General features: G+C 46.9%; 1 protein-coding gene across 2 annotated transcripts in view; it reads right to left on the reverse strand.

Annotated features, from left to right (window-relative positions):
- strip1 (striatin interacting protein 1) overlaps nt 1-19,751 on the reverse strand; it is a 118,037-nt gene that overhangs the window by 52,457 nt on the left and 45,829 nt on the right. For both annotated transcript variants that reach the window (XR_011587499.1, XM_070859291.1), the window contains exons 8-11: nt 16,635-16,762; nt 14,134-14,316; nt 10,717-10,937; nt 9,902-9,967 (exon numbers count right to left, since the gene is read on the reverse strand). Coding sequence is in view for 1 of the 2 variants with exons in the window: in XM_070859291.1 (XP_070715392.1) it covers nt 9,902-9,967; nt 10,717-10,937; nt 14,134-14,316; nt 16,635-16,762 (598 nt within the window). In the remaining variant the exon portion in view is untranslated. The remainder of the gene's footprint in view (nt 1-9,901; nt 9,968-10,716; nt 10,938-14,133; nt 14,317-16,634; nt 16,763-19,751) is intronic.

Genomic DNA, 19,751 nt, shown 5'->3' on the forward strand with positions numbered 1-19,751 from the left:
GGACAAAGAGTTTAATTAGGAGGGGGAAAATAGAGTACGAGAAGAAGCTTGCCGGGAACATAAAAACTGACTGCAAAAGCTTCTATAGATATGGGAAGAGAAAAAGGTTAGTGAAGAAAAACATAGGTCCCTTGCAGTCGGATTCAGGTGAATTTATAATGGGGAACAAAAAAAATGGCAGACCAATTGAGCAAATACTTTGGTTCCGTCTTCACGAAGGAAGACACAAATAACCTTCCAAAAGTACTAGGGGACCAAGGGTCCAGTGAGAAGGAGGAACTAAAGGTTATCCTTATTAGGCGGGAAATTGTTAGGGAAATTGATGGGATTGAAGGCTGATAAATCCCCAGGGCCTGATAGTCTGCATCCCAGAGTACTTAAGGAAGTGGCCCTCGAAATAGTGGATGCATTGGTGATCATTTTCCAACAGTCTATCGGCTTTGGATCAGTTCCTATGGACTGGAGGGTAGCTAATGTAACACCACTTTTTAAAAAGGGAGGGAGAGAGAAAGCGGGTAATTATAGACCAGTTAGCCTGACATCAATGGTGGGGAAAATGTTGGAATCAATTATTAAGGATGAAATAGCAGCGCATTTGGAAAGCAGTGACAGGATCGGTCCAAGTCAGCATGGATTTATGAAGGGGAAATCATGCTTGACAAATCTTCTGGAAATTTTTGAGGATGTAACTAGTTGAGTGGACAAGGGAGAACCAGTGGATGTGGTGTATTTGGATTTTCAAAAGGCTTTTGACAAGGTCCCACACAAGAGATTGCTGTGCAAAATTAAAGTACATGGTATTGGGGGTAATGTACTGACGTGGATAGAGAACTGGTTGGCAGACAGGAAGCAGAGAGTCGGGATAAACGGGTCCTTTTCAGAATGGCAGGCAGTGATTAGTGGAGTGCCGCAGGGCTCAGTGCTGGGACCCCAGCTCTTTACACTATATATCAATGATTTGGATGAAGGAATTGAGTGTAATATCTCCAAGTTTGCAGATGACACTAAACTGGATGGCGGTGTGAGCTGTGAGGGGGATGCTAAGAGGCTGCAGGGTGACTTAGATAGGTTAGGCGAGTGGGCAAATGCATGGCAGATGCAGTATAATGTGGATAAATGTGAGGTTATCCACTTTGGGGGCAAAAACGCGAAGACAGAATATTATCTGAATGGTCGCAGATTAGGAAAAGGGGAGGTGCAACGAGACCTGGGTGTCATGTTCATCAGTCATTGAAAGTTGACATACAGGTGCAGCAGGCGTTAAAGAAGGCAAATGGTATGTTGGCCTTCATAGCTAGGGGATTTGAGTATAGGAGCAGGGAGGTCTTACTGCAGTTGTACAGGCCTTGGTAAGGCCTCACCTGGAATATTGTGTTCGATTTTTGTCTCCTAATCTGAGGAAGAACGTTCTTGCTATTGAGGGAGTGCAGCGAAGGTTCACCAGACTGATTCCCGGGATGACCAGACTGACATATGGAGGAGAGACTGGATCAACTTTATACACTGGAGTTTAGAAGGATAAGAGGGGATCTCATAGAAACATACAAGATTCTGACGGGACGGGACAGGTTAGATGCGGGTAGATTGTTCCCGATGTTGGGGAAGTCCAGAACCAGGGTACACAGTTTTAGGATAAGGGGTAAGCCTATTCGGACTGAGATGAGGAGAAACTTCTTCACTCGGAGAGTTGTTAACCTGTGGAATTCCGTACCGCAGAGAGTTGTTGATGCCAGTTCATTGGATATATTCAAGGGGGAGTTAGATATGGCCCTTACGGCTAAAGGGATCAAGGGGTATGGAGAGAAAGCAGGAATGATCAGCCATGATCTTATCGAATGGTGGTGCAGGCTCAAAGGGTCGAATGGCCTACGCCTGCACCTATTTTCTATGTTTCTATGTATTTGACTAATTTGATTACATTTTTTGAGGAGATAACAAGGAGGGTCGATGAGGGCAGTGCGTTTGATGTAGTGTATATGGATTTTACCAAGGCTTTTGATAAGGTCTCACATGCAGACTGGTCACGAAAGTAAAAGCTCATGGGATCCAGGGCAAAGTGGCAAGTTGGATCCAAAATTGGCTGAGACAGGAAGCAAAGGGTAATGGTTGATGGGTGCTTTTGTGACTGGAAGGCTGTATCCATTGGGGTTCCGCAGGGCTCAGTACTGGGTCCCTTGCTTTTTGTGGTATACATCAATGATTTAGATTTGAATGCAGAGGGTATGATTAAAAAGTTTGCAGATGATTCAAAAATTGGTCGTGTGGTTGATAATGAAGAAGAAAGTTGTAGATTGCAGGAAGATATAAGAACATAAGAATTAGGAGCAGGAGTCGGCCATTCAGCCCCTCGAGCCTGCTCCACCATTGAATAAGATCATGACTGATCTGATCATGGACTCAGCTCCACTTCCCTGCCCACTCCCCATAACCTTTTACACCCTTATCTGTCTCTCTGCACCTTAAATATATTCAATGACCCAGCCTCCACAGCTCTCTGGGGCAGAGAATGCCACAGATTTACAAACCTGAGAAAATAAATTTCTCCTCATCTCAGTTTTAAATGGCGGCCCCTTATTATAAGACTATGTCTCCTAGTTTTAGTTTCCCCTTTGAGTGGGAATATCCTCTCTGCATCCACCTTGTTGAGCCCCCTCATTATCTAATTAAGTTTCAATAAGGTTACCTCTCATTCTTCTGAAGTCCAATGTGTATAGACCTAACCTACTCAACCTACCCTCATAAGCCAACCCCTCCTCATCTCCAGAATTAACCGAGTAAACCTTCTCTGAACAGCCTCCAATGCAAGTATATCCTTCCTTAAATATGGAGACCAAAACTGTATGCTGTACTCCAGGTGTGGCCTCACCAATATCTTGTACAGTTGTAGCAGGACTTCTCTGCTTTTATACTCTATCCCTTTTGCAATAAAGGTCAACATTCCATTTACCTTCCTGATTACTTGCATACTAATGTTTTTCGTTTCATGGACAAGGACCCCAGGGTCTCTCTGTACTGCAGCACTTTGCAATTTTTCTCCATTTAAATTATAATTTGCTTTTCTATTATTTCTGCCAAAGTGGATAACCTCACATTTTCCTACATTATACTTCATCTGTTAAATGTTTGCCCACTCAATTATCCTGTTTATATCCCTTTGCAGATTTTTTGTCGTCTCCTCACAATATGCTTTCCCACCCATCTTTGTATCATCAGCAAACTTGGCTACATTACACTCGGTCCCTTCATCCAAGTCATTTAGATTGTAAATAGTTGAGGACCCAGCACCGATCCCTGCGGCACCCCACTTGTCACTCTTTGCCAACCAGAAAATGACCCATTTATCCCGACTCTCTTTTCTGTTAGTTAGCCAATCCTCTATCCATGCTAATATATTACCCCAACCGTGAGCTTTTATCTTGTGCAGTAACCACTTTATGTGGCACCTTATCGAATGCCTTCTGGAAATCCAAATACACCACTTCACTGGCTCCCCTTTACCCTGCTTGTTACATCTTCAAAGAACTCCAGCAAATTTGTCAAATATGATTTCCCTTTCATAAAACTGTGCTGACTCTGCTTGATTGAATCATGCTTTTCCAAATGTCCCGCTACTGCTTCCTTAATAATGGACTCCAGCATTTTCCCAATGACAGATTGACAGCCATCAATGAACTGGTCAGGTGGGCAAAATAGTGGCAAATGGAATTCAATCCAGAGAAGTATGAAATAATACATTTGGGGAGGGCTAACAAGGCAAGGGAATACGCAATAAATGGTAGGACACCAAGTATAGAGGAACAAAGGGACCTTGGAGATAATGTCCACAAATCCCTGAAGGTAGGATAGGTAGATAAGGTGGTTAAGAAGGGATATGGAATACTTGCCTTTATTAGCCGATGCATAGAATACAAGAGCAGGGGGGTTATGCGTGAACTGTATAACACACTGGTTAGGCCATAGCTAGAGTACTGCGTGCTGTTCTGATAATCACATTACAGGAAATATGTTATTGCATTAGAGACGGTACAAAGGATATTTGCGGATGTGACCTGTACTGGAGAATTTTAGCTATGAGGAAAGATAAAATAGGCTGGGTTTGTTTTTTTTTTTGAACAGAGGAGGCTGAGGGGAGGCCTTATTGAGGTGTATAAAATTATGAGGGGCCTGAATAGAGTGGACAGAAAGGACCTGTTTCCCTTAGCAGTGAGGTCAACAACCAGTAAAGTAATTGGGAAGAGGTTTAGAGGGGATTTGAGAGAAATGTTTTTCACCCAGAGGGTGGTAGGGGTCTGAAACTCACTGCCTGAAAGGGAGGCAGAGGCAGAAACCCTCAACACATTTAAAAGGTACATGGATGTGCACTTGAAGTGCCATAACCTGCAGGGCTATGGACCAAGAGCTGGAAAGTGGGATTAGGCTGGGATAGGTCATTGTCGGCCGGCGCGGACGCGATGGGCCGAATGGCCTCCTTTCGTGCTGTAAATGTCTAGGATTCTATGATCCTGTCTTCTTTCAGTGGTAGATGAGCAGAGACACCTTGGAGTCCATATACACAAATCCTTAAAGGTGGCAGGGCAAGTTGATATATTTATAAAAACTGATGTGGCCTCAGTCTAACCTGCAGCCACCATCACGGATAGTCCTTATTGGCGATAAAAGGTGTGCTTTGTGGTATGGACAGAAATCTTAATATAGTTTGCTTCATTTCTCCACACTTTTGCCCCTGAATGAGTTCACAGATTAGCAAAGACTATTATGAATTCTTGTCAAGAGGGATAAAAAGAAAGACATCAAAAACACTACTTTGATTATATTATATTGATTATATTAAGGCTGCTGTTAAGCCTAAGCAATTAAGTTACATGGAAGCAGGACACTTTACATGTTAGAAAGGATTGATGTAATTTTATAGCTCCTGTATGGCTCAGAGACGTGGACCATATACAGTAGACACGTCAAATCCCTGGAGAACTACCACCAGCGCTGCCTCCACAAGATCCTACAAATCCACTGGGAGGACAGATGCACTATCAGTGCTCTTGATCAGATCAACATCCCCAGCATCAAAGCACTGACCACACTCGACCAGCTCCGTTGGACGGGCCTCATTGTCCGCATGCCCGACACAAGACTCCCAAAGCAAGCGCTCTACTCGGAACTCCTACACAGCAAGTGAGCCCCAGGTGGGCAGAGGAAACGTTACAAGGACACCCTCAAAGCTTCCCTGATAAAGTGTAACATCCCCACCGACACCTGGGAATCCCTGGCCCAAGACCGCCCTACGTGGAGGAAGAGCACCTCGAGTCTCATCGCCGAGAGCAGCAGAAAACAAGCGCAGGCAGCAGGAGGAGCGTGCGGCAAATCAGACTCCCCACCCACCCTTTCCCTCAACCACTGTCTGTCCCACCTGTGACAGAGACTGTAATTCCCGTATTGGACTGTACAGTCACCTGAGAACTCACTTTTAGAGTGGAAGCAATTCTTCCTCGATTTCGAAGGACTGCCCATGATAATGAGTTTTATTAATTTATGATTTATCCACTGATCTGAGGCCAGTCAGCCGAACATCGGTGGTGGGGGGGGGGGGATGTTATTGGAACATTATTATGGACAAAATAAACTTTCATTTGGAAAGGCATTGGTTAAATCAAGAAGAGCCAGCTTGGATTTGTTAAAGGTAAATTGTGTCTAACTAACACGATTGAATTCTTTGATGAGGTAACAGAGAAGGTCGAACAAAGTAGTGCAGTCGATGTTGTACATTTGGACTTTCGGAAGGCATTTGACAAAGTGTCACGCAGGACGCTTGTTAAGAAAATGAAGCCCATGGAATTAAGGGGAGCAGCAGCAGTATGGATATGGAATTGGCTTAGTGACAGTAAACATACATAAAAACATAGAAAATACTAGGCCTTTCGGCCCTTCGAGCCTGCACCACCATTCAATAAGATCATGGCTGATCATTCCCTCAGTACCCCTTTCCTGCTTTCTCTCCATACCCCTTGATCCCTTGAGCCGTAAGGGCCACATCTCACTCCATCTTGAATATATCCAATGAACTGGCATCAACAACTCTCTGCAGTTGAGAATTCCACAAGTTAACAACTCTGAGTGAAGAAGTTTCTCATCAGTCCTAAATGGCTTACCCCTTATCCTTAGACTGTGTCCCCTGGTTCTGGGCTTCCCCAACATCAGGAACATTCTTCCTGCATCTAACCTGTCAAGTCCCATCAGATTTTTACATGTTTCTATGAGATGCCCTCTCATTCTTCTAAACGCCAGTGAATACAAGCCCATTAGATCCAGTCTCTCCTCATATGTGAGTCCTGCCATCCCTGGAATCAGTCTGGTGAACCTTCACTGCACTCCCTCAATAGCAAGAATGTCCTTCCTCAGATTAGGAGACCAAAACTGAACACAATATCCCAGGGTGAGGCCTCACCAAGGCCCTGTACAACTGCAGTAAGACCTTCGTGCTCCTAAACTCAAATCCCCTAGCTATGAAGGCCAACATAGCATTTGCCTTCTTCACCGCCTGCTGTACCTGCATGCCAACTTTCAATGACTGATGCATCATGACACCCAGGTCTCGTTGCACCTCCCCTTTTCCTAATCTGCTGCCATTCAGATAATATTCTGCCTTCGTATTTTTGCCCCCAAAATGGATAACCTCACATTTATCCATATTATACTGCATCTGCCCACTCACCTAACCTGTCCAAGTCACCCTGCAGCCTCTTAGCATCCTCTTCACAGCTCACACCGGCACCCAGCTTAGTGTCATCTGCAAACTTGGAGATATTACACTCAATTCCTTCATCTAAATCATTAATGTGTATTGTAAAGAGCTGGGGTCCCAGCACTGAGCCCTGCAGCACCCCACTAGTCACTGCCTGCCATTCTGAAAAGGACCCGTTTATCCCGACTCTCTGCTTCCTGTCTGCCAACCAGTTCTCTATCCACGTCAGTACATTACCCCCAATACCATGTGCTTCAATTTTGCACACCAATCTCTTGTGTGGGACCTTGTCAAAAGCCTTTTGAAAGTCCAAATACACCACATCCACTGGTTCTCCCTTGTCCACTCTGCTAGTTACATCCTCAAAAAATTCCAGAAGATTTGTCAAGCATGATTTCCCTTTCATAAATCCATGCTGACTTGGACCGATCCGGTCACTGCTTTCCAAATGCGCTGCTATTTCATCTTTAATAATTGATTCCAACATTTTCCCCACTACTGATGTCAGGCTACCCGGTCTATAATTACCCGTTTTCTCTCCCTCTTTTAAAAAAAAAGTGGTGTTACATTAGCTATCCTCCAGTCCATAGGAACTGATCCAGAGTTGATAGACTGTTGAAAAATGACCACCAATGCATCCACTATTTCAAGGGCCACTTCCTTAAGTACTCTGGGATGCAGACTATCAGGGCCCAGGGATTTATCGGCCTTCAATACCATCAATTTCCCTAACACAATTTCCCGCCCAAGAAGGATTTCCTTCAGTTCCTCCTTCTCACTAGACCCACTGTCCCCTAGTACAATCGGAAGGTTATTTGTGTCTTCCTTTGTGAAGACAGAACCAAAGTATTTGTTCAACTGGTCTGCCATTTCTTTGTTTCCCATTATAAATTCACCTGAATCCGACTGCAAGGGACCTACGTTTGTCTTCACTAATCTTTTTCTCTTCACATATCTGTAGAAGCTTTTGCAGTCAGTTTTTATGTTCCCTGCAAGCTTCCTCTCTGACTCTATTTTCCCCCTCCTAATTAAACCCTTTGTCCTCCTCTGTTGAATTATAATATTCTCCCAGTCCTCAGGTTTGTTGCTTTTCTGGCCAATTTATAGCCTCTTCCTTGGATTTAACACTCTCCTTAATTTCCCTTGTTCACCACGGTTGAGCCACCCTCCCAGGTTTATTTTTACTCCAGACAGGGATGTACAATTGTTGAAGTTTATCCATATGATCTTTAAATGTTTGCCATTGTCTATCCACCGTCAACCCTTTAAGTATCATTTTCCAGTCTATTCTCACCAATTCACGCCTCATACCATCGAAGTTACCTTTCCTTAAGTTCAGGACTCTAGTCTCTGAATTAACTGTCACTCTCCATCTTAATAAAGAATTCTACCATATTATGGTCACTCTTCCCCAAGGGGCCTCGCACCACAAGATTGCTAATTAGTAGTTTCTCATTGCACATCCTCCAGTCTAGGATGGCCAGCCCTCTAGTTGGTTCCTCGACACATTGGTCTAGAAAAGTAAGCAAAGGGTGGTGGTGGATGGATGTATTTCAGACTGGAAGGTGGTTTGCAGTGTTTTTCCCCAAGAGAAGTGCGAAGTGATGTACTTTGGGAGGAGTAATATGGAAAGATCATATACAGGTACTATAAATGGCACGATTTTGAAAAGTGTAGGAAATCCTACTAAATTAACACGAAGGCAACTTTTATTTCTTTCATTCTTCTGTTGAGAGAACATTTACTTAGCAGCTATAAGAGGTACCCTTACCTGTACAAGGTACAGCTATAAGAGGTGCCCTTACCTGTACAAGGTACAGCTATAAGAGGTACCCTTAACTGTACAAGGTACAGCTATAAGAGGTACCCTTACCAGTACAAGGTACATTGAAGGATAGAGTGTCAAAGGTTAGAAGTCAACTCAGCTACTGCCATTTGTGAGTAAGTTGTGTTCAGTTGGGACCAAAGATCCAAATCAAAGAGTTCGCGACTCAACACTCCAGAAGCTAACACCTGCATCCCTGGGAAGGAAGGAGATTGACTCAACCACACCACTTGTGAGGGTGAGGCTATGTAAGTTTCTGAATGTTGTCTGCATTTCTGATTAACACGAGTTATTTGACAGACTGGCTATTTAAATCTGTTAGCTTGTCAGCTATCTAAGGAATTACGCTTAAAGCAATCTGATTCATTTATACCCTCTGGTTGCTTCTATAGTTAATGTTCAGCCTCTGATGGTGATTTACAGTGCTACACTGAATTGCCTATATAATCTTTGTTAATTGTTTTTATTAAGGAACTCTGTCTAATAAGGAATGAACTTGAACTTAAGTTGTTACTTCAAACCAATAAATAGAGTACAGTGCATGACTTGTGATCTGGCCTCTTCCTTGATGACTGGAAAGGAAGAGTTATTTCATTCACTCAGTAGCTCGATGGTAACCCAACCAAAGGTTAGTAACTTAAATAAATTTGATCTGAACTGGGTTAAATGCTAGAGTTTGGCGAGCCGATTCATCCCGAGCCTATGATGGCAGGTAGAACCCCAAATGGTTCCTTGGTGAGATGATAAAGGAGGTGTTAAGGATCCGTCTGGTTCGTTGGCATGTATGTGGCAGGATACCTTAACCCAGCATTCTTACAAGGCCCAAAAAGGATTGATGTAAGGGAGGAAACAATAATCACAGTGGAGTGTTCTTTTTATATTGGGGTGAGGATTAGGCACATTTTTGAGGCAGAGCAGAAAAAAAACTTTACTTTGTATGTAATTGTTCTATAACTGACTCGCGTGCTTGATGTGATACTCGGTGCCCAAAATAGCAAGAGCTCTAGTTAACAAACCTTACTATCCTCATCGGCATCAGCACAAAACATTTTACATTATTAATATTTTTACAATTTTAAAAAACATTTCTAGAACACCTCACATGTACAGGCCGTGAGGAATAGAAGGCTCAAGCACCTGGTCAAAGACACAGGTCTTGAACACACTCAGAAATAAATGGGACATGAGCCCAATCATTGCAGTGTAACTATCGCAGCTATTTATTTTATTAACTGCCAGGTAAAATAATATTATAATTCTATTATCTTATAAAACTTACCAAACTCACAAAGCCAAAAGGAATGATTCCCAACAAGACAACAGAAGTGGTTACTCACTTTCCTAACGTATAGCCGATGAATTTACTCCTGCTGAATTCTAGAAAAGTTTCAATGTCTTTTTCCCTGTGGGAAGAAACATTTTTTAATCATCGCAGGAAACTAACAAAAGCATGCTGAGAATTTTGGCATAAACTTTACAAAATTACAACAGTTCAAGATTCCACTTGAAGATACCAGTTAGCAAAAATTAAAAATTGTTCCTTTTTTGCTAAATATCCACAATTTTATTATCTAGATCCCCCATCATCTCCAACCCGCAATGTTCTAGGCAGCTTCATACTGCAAGAGGGCAAGAGATGAGCTCGGGTTTGTGCTCCTGACCACTATTCGCTGATCCACTCACTCTATGTGTGCGAGGTCCCTCAGGTTTCACTCGCGTAGCGCCCGTGTTCCCGGGCCGAGAGGACCCCGCACCGACCCGCTTCTATCCCGGGGTAGAGGCCAGTGAGGACAGGAGACAGCAGAACAGCCTGCTGACAATCAGACTGGGGTTTCTGCACTCGCTAACTGGTCTCCCTCCCCCTCCCACATTCATCTTCACCGAAGGAAAACCAGGCTGGCAAGTGCAAAAGTGCAAAACCCTGGCCTTAATGTCCAGGTTCACAGATGACAATACAGGAGGGGAACAATCTGCATAACCAGGATTTCCAGAGAGCAGAGAAAGGAAAGGGGAGAGAACTGACTTTTTAAACAAGACGATTAACATTTGGACAGGAATTTACAGTGATATGGTCAGAAAAGCCACATAAATGCAGAATGCACACGTAGTATAGTCAGAGCCATTTAACAAAGAGCTGGCAGAAGTTCCTCACCTCACTTTAGGTGCCCAAGGCAGTCCCTTTGGAAGTGATAATCGTTCCGAGGTTGGGTGTGGGATTGGTGGTGGCAAAACCTCTTCCCTTTCCAAAGAAAATGCTTCCGTCTCAATAGAGTTATCATTATCATCATTCTCATCATCATCCTCACGGGGGTCGTCCGTTTTGTATGGGTCCTTCTCATTATAAGCATCCAAGTTATCCTGCTTCATTAGAGCCTGTGATGGGAAAAACAAGAACAAAGGAATATTTAGGAATAGGAAAATATCGCCACTTTGTCAAGAGATCAGCCCATGCTCCCACTTCTTTTTCACCCCAAAAAATATTCAATGACCTCCTGAACTCACATTTATACTGTACATTCCAGATCACATTATTCCATGCCTTTACAATTTGATGAAAACATTTCCTTCAGACTTCCCTTCGCACTCCTAACGGCCTTTGTAACTTGTTTCCAGATATTTGAAACTTTCACCGTCTCATTGCCAGCCCTGTATCATCCCTATTATCCCCTCCTCCTCTCCCTAACTTGCAGACGATAATAAAAGGAAGTAGCCGGGGCACATTAATAAGATACTAAAATGGACAAAATATGTAATTACAGTAAGTGAGGGGAGAGAAGAGAGCGAGTGAGAGGGGACGGGACGGGAGGGAAGGGAGGGGGATGAGTGAGTGAGAGGGGAGACGAGAATAAGTGAGAGGGGACGGGAAGGGGGTGTGAGTGAGTGAGAGGGGAGACAAGAGCGAGCGAGGGGGGACGGGAGGGGAGTGTGAGTGAGTGAGAGGGGAGACGAGAGCGAGCGAGGGGGGACGGGAGGGGAGTGTGAGTGAGTGAGAGGGGAGACAAGAGCGAGCGAGAGGGGACGGGAGGGGGGGTGTGAGTGAGAGGGGAGACGAGAGCGAGCGAGAGGGGACGGGAGGGGGGGTGTGAGTGAGAGGGGAGACGAGAGCGAGCGAGGGGGGACGGGAGGGAAGGGGATGAGTGAGTGAGAGGGGAGACGAGAGCGAGCGAGGGGGGACGGGAGGGGGGTGTGAGTGAGTGAGAGGGGAGACGAGAGCGAGCGAGAGGGGACGGGAGGGGGGTGTGAGTGAGTGAGAGGGGAGACGAGAGCGAGCGAGAGGGGACGGGAGGGGGGGTGTGAGTGAGAGGGGAGACGAGAGCGAGCGAGAGGGGATGGGAGGGAAGGGGATGAGTGAGTGAGAGGGGAGACGAGAGCGAGCGAGGGGGGACGGGAGGGGAGTGAGTGAGAGGGGAGACGAGAGCGAGCGAGAGGGGACGGGAGGGGGGTGTGAGTGAGTGAGAGGGGAGACGAGAGCGAGCGAGAGGGGACGGGAGGGGGGTGTGAGTGAGAGGGGAGACGAGAGCGAGCGTGGGGGGACGGGAGGGGAGTGTGAGTGAGAGGGGAGACGAGAGCGAGCGAGAGGGGACGGGAGGGGGGTGTGAGTGAGTGAGAGGGGAGACGAGAGCGAGCGAGGGGGGACGGGAGGGGGGTGAGTGAGAGGGGAGACGAGAGCGAGCGAGAGGGGACGGGAGGGGGGGGGTGAGTGAGAGGGGAGACGAGAGCGAGCGAGGGGGGACGGGAGGGGAGTGTGAGTGAGAGGGGAGACGAGAGCGAGCGAGGGGGGACGGGAGGGGGGTGAGTGAGAGGGGAGACGAGAGCGAGCGAGGGGGGACGGGAGGGGAGTGTGAGTGAGAGGGGAGACGAGAGCGAGCGTGGGGGGACGGGAGGGGAGTGTGAGTGAGAGGGGAGACGAGAGCGAGCGAGAGGGGACGGGAGGGGGGTGAGTGAGAGGGGAGACGAGAGCGAGCGAGAGGGGACGGGAGGGGGGGTGTGAGTGAGAGGGGAGACGAGAGCGAGCGTGGGGGGACGGGAGGGGAGTGTGAGTGAGAGGGGAGACGAGAGCGAGCGAGAGGGGAGTGTGTGTGAGTGAGAGGGGAGACGAGAGCGAGCGAGGGGGGACGGGAGGGGGGGTGTGAGTGAGAGGGGAGACGAGAGCGAGCGAGAGGGGAGTGTGTGTGAGTGAGAGGGGAGACGAGAGCGAGCGAGGGGGGACGGGAGGGAAGGGGATGAGTGAGTGAGAGGGGAGACAAGAGCGAGCGTGGGGGGACGGGAGGGGAGTGTGAGTGAGAGGGGAGACGAGAGCGAGCGAGGGGGGACGGGAGGGAAGTGTGAGTGAGAGGGGAGACGAGAGCGAGCGAGAGGGGACGGGAGGGAAGGGGATGAGTGAGTGAGAGGGGAGACGAGAGCGAGCGAGGGGGGACGGGAGGGGAGTGTGAGTGAGAGGGGAGACGAGAGCGAGCGAGAGGGGACGGGAGGGAAGGGGATGAGTGAGTGAGAGGGGAGACGAGAGCGAGCGAGGGGGGACGGGAGGGGGGTGTGAGTGAGAGGGGAGACGAGAGCGAGCGAGAGGGGACGGGAGGGGGGTGTGAGTGAGAGGGGAGACGAGAGCGAGCGAGAGGGGACGGGAGGGAAGGGGATGAGTGAGTGAGAGGGGAGACGAGAGCGAGCGAGAGGGGACGGGAGGGGGGTGTGAGTGAGTGAGAGGGGAGACGAGAGCGAGCGAGGGGGGACGGGAGGGGGGTGTGAGTGAGTGAGAGGGGAGACGAGAGCGAGCGAGAGGGGACGGGAGGGAAGGGGATGAGTGAGTGAGAGGGGAGACGAGAGCGAGCGAGGGGGGACGGGAGGGAAGGGGATGAGTGAGTGAGAGGGGAGACGAGAGCGAGCGAGGGGACGGGAGGGAAGGGGATGAGTGAGTGAGAGGGGAGACGAGAGCGAGCGAGGGGGGACGGGAGGGGAGTGAGTGAGAGAAAAGGCTGTGCCTGCTCTGCTGAGCATTGCCAGCATTTGCTGTTTTTATTTCAGATTTCCAGCATCCGCAGTACTTTGCTTTTAAGGAAGGTGGTTGATTAACAGCTGATGCAACAAATGCGACAAGGGGCGTTTCTCAGGGATCTGTACTGGAGCCTTGGCTTTTCAAATATATGAAATGACTTGGATGAAGGAATACGGAGTTGTATATCCAAGCTTGCAGAGTTGTGTCGGTGGGTGCAAGAAGTTGCAAAGGGACATTGATCGATTCAGTGAGCGGCAGATGGAGTTCAATGTTGGGGGAATATGAGATCATCCACGTTGGACCCATGAAGGACAAATTGGAATATCTCCATAATGGCGAAACATTGGAAACCGTAGAGGAGCAAGAGATTTGGGTGTCGGGAATTATTTTTGACAATTAGATTTGGAAACAAAGGCAAGAATTCTGTCCGTATTGTTACTTTACTGTGATACAGCAATCTCGATGCAAATCAGCTAATTAACGTGCAGAGTCAAGAGCTGAGCCAAAACTGTGGTGCCAGCAATGGTATGACATCAGTGATCAACGGTACCCGTTTGTGTGATCGCACAACACCCTCACCTTGTGCTCTCTGCGAGCCCGCTTCTGCTGCTGTTCTATTAGGTCGGAGGCAGATGCCGGTGGTGAGGCAGCTCTCATGTTGCGGATCACTTTGATACTGTCTTCAGGAAGTGGTGGCAGACCAAGTGCCTCACGTTTCTTCACTTTAAGAACCTGCAAGTCCTCAAAGCCGCCCAGTGACAACTGTTAAAATCAAAATAAAAACATCTAAGGGGTTTCACCTAAAATGAAATGAGCTTCCAACCACATTTCCGTACCATCATAAGACCGCCTATTTCTCCACCCCTGCCTCAGCTTATCCGCTGCTGAAGCTCTCTTCCATGCTTTTAGTTACCTATAGACTTGACTATTCCAAGCACCCCTGGCCGGTCTTCCAGGTTCCACCTTCCGTAAACTTAATGTCATCCAAAACTCTGTTGCCCGTGTCCTAATTTGCATCAAGTGACCTCGCCCCTCCCTATCTCTAATCTCCTCCAGCCTCACATCCTCCGAGATATCTGCACTCCTCCAATTCTGACCTCAAGCAGCTATGATTTTAACCGCTCCACCATTGGTGGCCGTGCATTCAGGTCCGAAGCTCGAATTCCCTGCCTAAACCTCTCCACCTCACTCTCCTCCTTTATGACGCTCCTTAAAACTTACCTATTTGACCAAACTTTTGGTCATCTGTCCTAATAACTCCTTATGTGGCTCAGTGTCAAATTTTGTTTTAGAATCGCTCATGAAGCACCTTGGGATGTTTTACTACATTAAAGGTGCTATAGAAATACAGGTTGGTGTTGTAAAATGTTATCCTAATGCTTTTAATGTCACGACGTGACTTGGGAATTTTAAGCTCGAGGAAAGTGATACAGATGAAATGATACAATTCTTGGAGCATTTTAAAAACCTATAAATGTTAATTCAGTTCTTGGTTCAACAACCACTGTCAGGCCTCTGAAACCTTGCTCAAGTTACCATTCTTCAGCCGTGAGCCAACACAGGATGTTTGACAGTCGAGGGCACCACAGCTGCCCCCAGTCCAGCTCTCACCTGTCAGACACCTTCCAGGGGGGAATCGCTAGATCGCAATCAGGAGCATCAATCATTACACTTTTAATTTGTTCCTGGGATGTGGGCGTCACTGGCAAGGCCGGCATTTATTGCCCATCCCCAACTGTCCGAGATTATTCCCCACTTCAGCACTGGGTGCTGAGGACAATTTTAATGCTCCTGCTGGTCGGGGAAACCAACTCAAAGCAAACTAAGGATCAAAGCCAGGACCTTGCTCTGACTTTACACAACACAGATTTTTGCCTCTAAGCCACTGCAAAAGTTGGCAATTTTTACTTTTAAAAAGTCGAGGGTGAATCGACCTCTTTAAACACTGAACACTCTCCACTGGCTGGAGTCATACCCAGCACAAAGGAAGATGGTTGTGGTGATTGGAGGCCAATCATCTCAGCCCCAGGACATCGCTGCAGGAGTTCCTCAGGGCAGTGTCCTAGGCCCAACCATCTTCAGCTGCTTCATCAACGACCTTCCATCATAAGGTCAGAAGTGAGGTTGTTCGCTGATGATTACACAGTGTTCAGTTCCATTCGCAACTCCTCAGATAATGGAGCAGTCCGTGCCTACATGCAGCAAGACCTGGACAACATTCAGGCTTGGGCTGATAAGTGGTGCGAATGTTACTTGCCACTTAAGTGCCAGGCAATGACCATCTCAAACAAACCACCTCCCCATGGCATTACCATCGCCGAATCCCCTACCATCAACTTCCTGGGGGTCACCATTGACCAGAAACTTAACTGGACCAGCCTCTCAAATACTGTGGCAACAAGAGCAGGTCAGAGGCTGGGTATTCTGTGGCGAGTGTCTCATCTCCTGACTCCCCAAAGCTTTTCCACCATCTACAAGACACAAGTCAGGAGTGTGATGGAATATTCTCCACTTGCCTGGATGAGTGCAGCTCCGACAACACTCGAAGCTCGATACCATCCAGGACAAAGCAGCCCACTTGATTGGCTCCCCATCCCCCACCTTCAACATTCACTCCCTCCACCACCGGTGCACCGTGACTGCAGTGTGTACCATCTACAAGATGCACTGCAGCAACTCGCCAAGGCTTCTTCGGCAGCACCTCCCAAACCCGCGACCTCTACCACCTAGAAGGACAAGGGCAGCAGGCGCATGGGAACACCACCACCTCCACGTTCCCCTCCCAGTCACACACCATCCTGACTTGGAAATATATCGGCCGTTCCTTCATCGTCGCTGGGTCACAATCCTGGAACTCCCTCCCTAACAGCACTGTGGGAGCACCTTCACCACACGGACTGCAGCGGTTCAAGAAGGAGGCTCACTATCACCTTCTCAAGGGGCAATTAGGGATGGGCAATAAATGCTGGCCTTGCCAGCGACACCCACATCCCAGGGACACCCACATCCCAGGAACAAATTTTAAAAAAAACAAGTGATGAAAAATAACTTCTATTTTATACCATTTTATTAAAGCTTACCAGTACGGTTTTCCAAAGTAGCAACAGGACCTTCTTCATGGGGAAATGGGGGGCATGGCCACTGCAGAATTTGGTCACCATCCCAAACAGCATGACTGAGAACGGCTCATTGTTGTACAGGGATACACCTAGGAGAGAAAAGAAAGGGACTCAGAGTACATGGAAGTGGACAAATGTTTGCGGGAGATTTATTTTTATTTTGTAGGTGGGGGGGGGGGGGGGGAAAAGAGACGACAGACCGTTAAAAATTATATATTTTGGGGAAGAGTTGTTGGAAAGAGAATGTTGGGGTAATGTTCTGATGAAGGGTCACAGACCTGAAACGTTAACTCTGTTTCTCTCTCCACAGACGCTGCCCGACCTGCTGAGTATTTCCAGCGCTTTGTTTTTATTTCAGATATCCAGCATCTGCAATATTTTGCTTTTGGATTTATTGCAGTTGGGTTAATGTGGCTCAGTTAGTATCACTTTTATCTCAGACAGAGATTGTTGCTTGAAGTCCCACTTGAGCACATAATTTAGCATAACATTTCACTGAGGAAGTGCTTCACTGTCGTTCGGAAAAGGCATTAAACAGAGGTCCTGTCAGCCAGTCCCAGAACAGCAGGGATTTCTCTCGCCGTTCTAGGCAACATTCTTCCCTTAGTAACACCAAGAAATGGATTAACTAGTGATTCATCCAATTGCTATTTGTGGAATTTTCAGCATGTAAAACAGCTTCCAGCTTTACCCAAGTTAAATTGTTTAGATGAACATGAATGTTTCTGTGGACGATCTTGCAGGGAGTCCTTGGGTGTCAGTTTCCACACGACCCACACCACACCTCTGTTATTAGACTGCTCCAAATCCAGTCTTAGATGAGCTATAATTTCCTCCAGCTAATCATTGGAGGCACTGAAGCTACCATATTTAATCTCCGTCACAAACATCACGCCCTTGCTACTGATTCCAACTCCCTCCCCCAGCCAAGCCTCAGGTAAAACCAAACTATTTGCAACCTTGATGTCTTCTGTTCAATCCTACATCTTCTCCATAAAGATCGCTTACTTCCATCTCTGACCATCATTTTCCAATCCTCTCTAGCTACAGGTGTGGAGTCAGAGGACTGTTAACATTGTACTGTTGTTTAAAAAGGGAGAAAGGGATAGACCAAGTAATTACAGGCCAGTCAGCCTAACCTCGATGCAGTTTATCGATTCGCATCAGGCCTCGTCTCACCAAGTCTTTGCTTGGCCTGCCGTCAAAATGATTGATGGGAGCAGCGTGAAAAACATGAATATTCACTCCTGATCACAAAGGAATGCTATTGTTACATCCCTGAGTTATGCTATTGTGCAGGTAGAGGGCAGTATGAGTCAACTCCCAATATAAAGACACTCAAAACACTTACAGAATTAATAGATTCCATCGAACACAACCTGTCTACACACACCCCAATTTGTAACTCTTAGAAATGCTGGCTTTTTCTTCAATTTTTTCTGCACTATTTTAATCCATTTACAAAGAATCCCCTCGGGATTAAACAAATTAATGAGGACATTAACATACCAGAGAAAAGAATTTAAAAAAAATCCAAAGGTAGTCTTCAATAAATTCAATGAGGAATTCAGGAGAAATTTCTTTACCCAGAGAGTGGGGAGAATATGGAGTAGTTGAGACGAATAGCGGAGGTGCATTTAAGAGGAAGCTGGATCAGTACACAAGGGAGAATGGAATAGAAACAGAGAAAATAGGTGCAGGAGTAGGCCATTCGGCCATTCGAGCCTGCACCGCCATTCAATAAGATCATGGTTGATCATTCACTCCGTACCCCTTTCCTGCTTTCTCTCCATACTCCTTGATCCCCTTAGACGTAAGGGCCATATCTAACTCCCTTTTGAATATATCCAATGAACTGGCATCAACAACTCTCTGCGGCAGGGAATTCCACAGATTAACAACTCTGAGTGAAGAAGTTTCTCCTCATCTCAGTCCTAAATGGCCCATCTCTTATCCTAAGACTATGTCACCTGGTTCTGGACTTCCCCAAAATCGGGAACATTCTTCCCGCATCTAACCTGTCCAGTCCCTTCAGAATCTTATACGTTTCTGAGATCCCCTCTCATCCTTCTAAACTCCAGTGAATAAAGACCCAGTTGATCCAGTCTCTCCTCATATGACAGTCCAGTCATCCCTGAAGTTGCATGTTCAGCCATGAACTCATTGAATGGTGGTGCAGGCTTGAAGAGCCGAATGGCCTACTCCTGCACCTATTTTCTATGTTTCTATGAATCAATCTGGTGAACCTTCGCTGCACTCTCTCAATAGCAAGAACGGCCTTCCTCAGATTAGGAGACCAAAACTGAACACAATATTCCAGGTGAGGCCTCACCAAGGCCCTGTACAACTGCAGTATGACCTCCCTGATCCTATACTCAAATCCCCTAGCTATGAAGATCAACATGCCATTTGCCTTCTTCACCGCCTGCTGTACCTGCATGCCAACTTTCAATGACTGATGAACCATGACACCCAGGTCTCGTTGCATCTCCCCTTTTCCTAATCTGCCGTCATTCAGATAATATTCTGCCTTCGTGTTTTTGCCCCCAAAATGGATAACCTCACATTTATCCACATTATACTGCATCTGCCATGCATTTGCCCACTCACCTAACCTGTCCAAGTCACCCTGCAGCCTCTTAGCGTCCTCCTCACAGCTCATACTGCCACCCAGTTTAATGTCATCTGCAAACTTGGAGATATTACACTCAATTCTTTCATCTAAATCGTTAATGTATATTGTAAAGAGCTGAGGTCCCAGCACTGAGCCCTGCGGCACCCCACTAGTCACTGCCTGCCATTCTGAAAAGGACCCGTTTATCCCGACTTTCTGCTTCCTGTCTGCCAACCAGTTCTCTATCCATGTCAGTACATTACCCCCAATACCATGTGCTTTGATTTTGCACACCAATCTCTTGTGCGGGACCTTGTCAAAAGTCTTTTGAAAGTCCAAATACACCACATCCACTGGTTCTCCCTTGTCCACTCTGCTAGTTACATCCTCAAAAAATTCCAGAAGATTTGTCAAGCATGATTTCCCTTTCATAAATCCATGCTGACTTGGACCGATCCTGTCAC

This window comes from Pristiophorus japonicus, chromosome 17 (genome assembly GCF_044704955.1).
Source record: "Pristiophorus japonicus isolate sPriJap1 chromosome 17, sPriJap1.hap1, whole genome shotgun sequence".
NCBI classification, from domain to species: Eukaryota; Metazoa; Chordata; class Chondrichthyes; family Pristiophoridae; genus Pristiophorus; species Pristiophorus japonicus.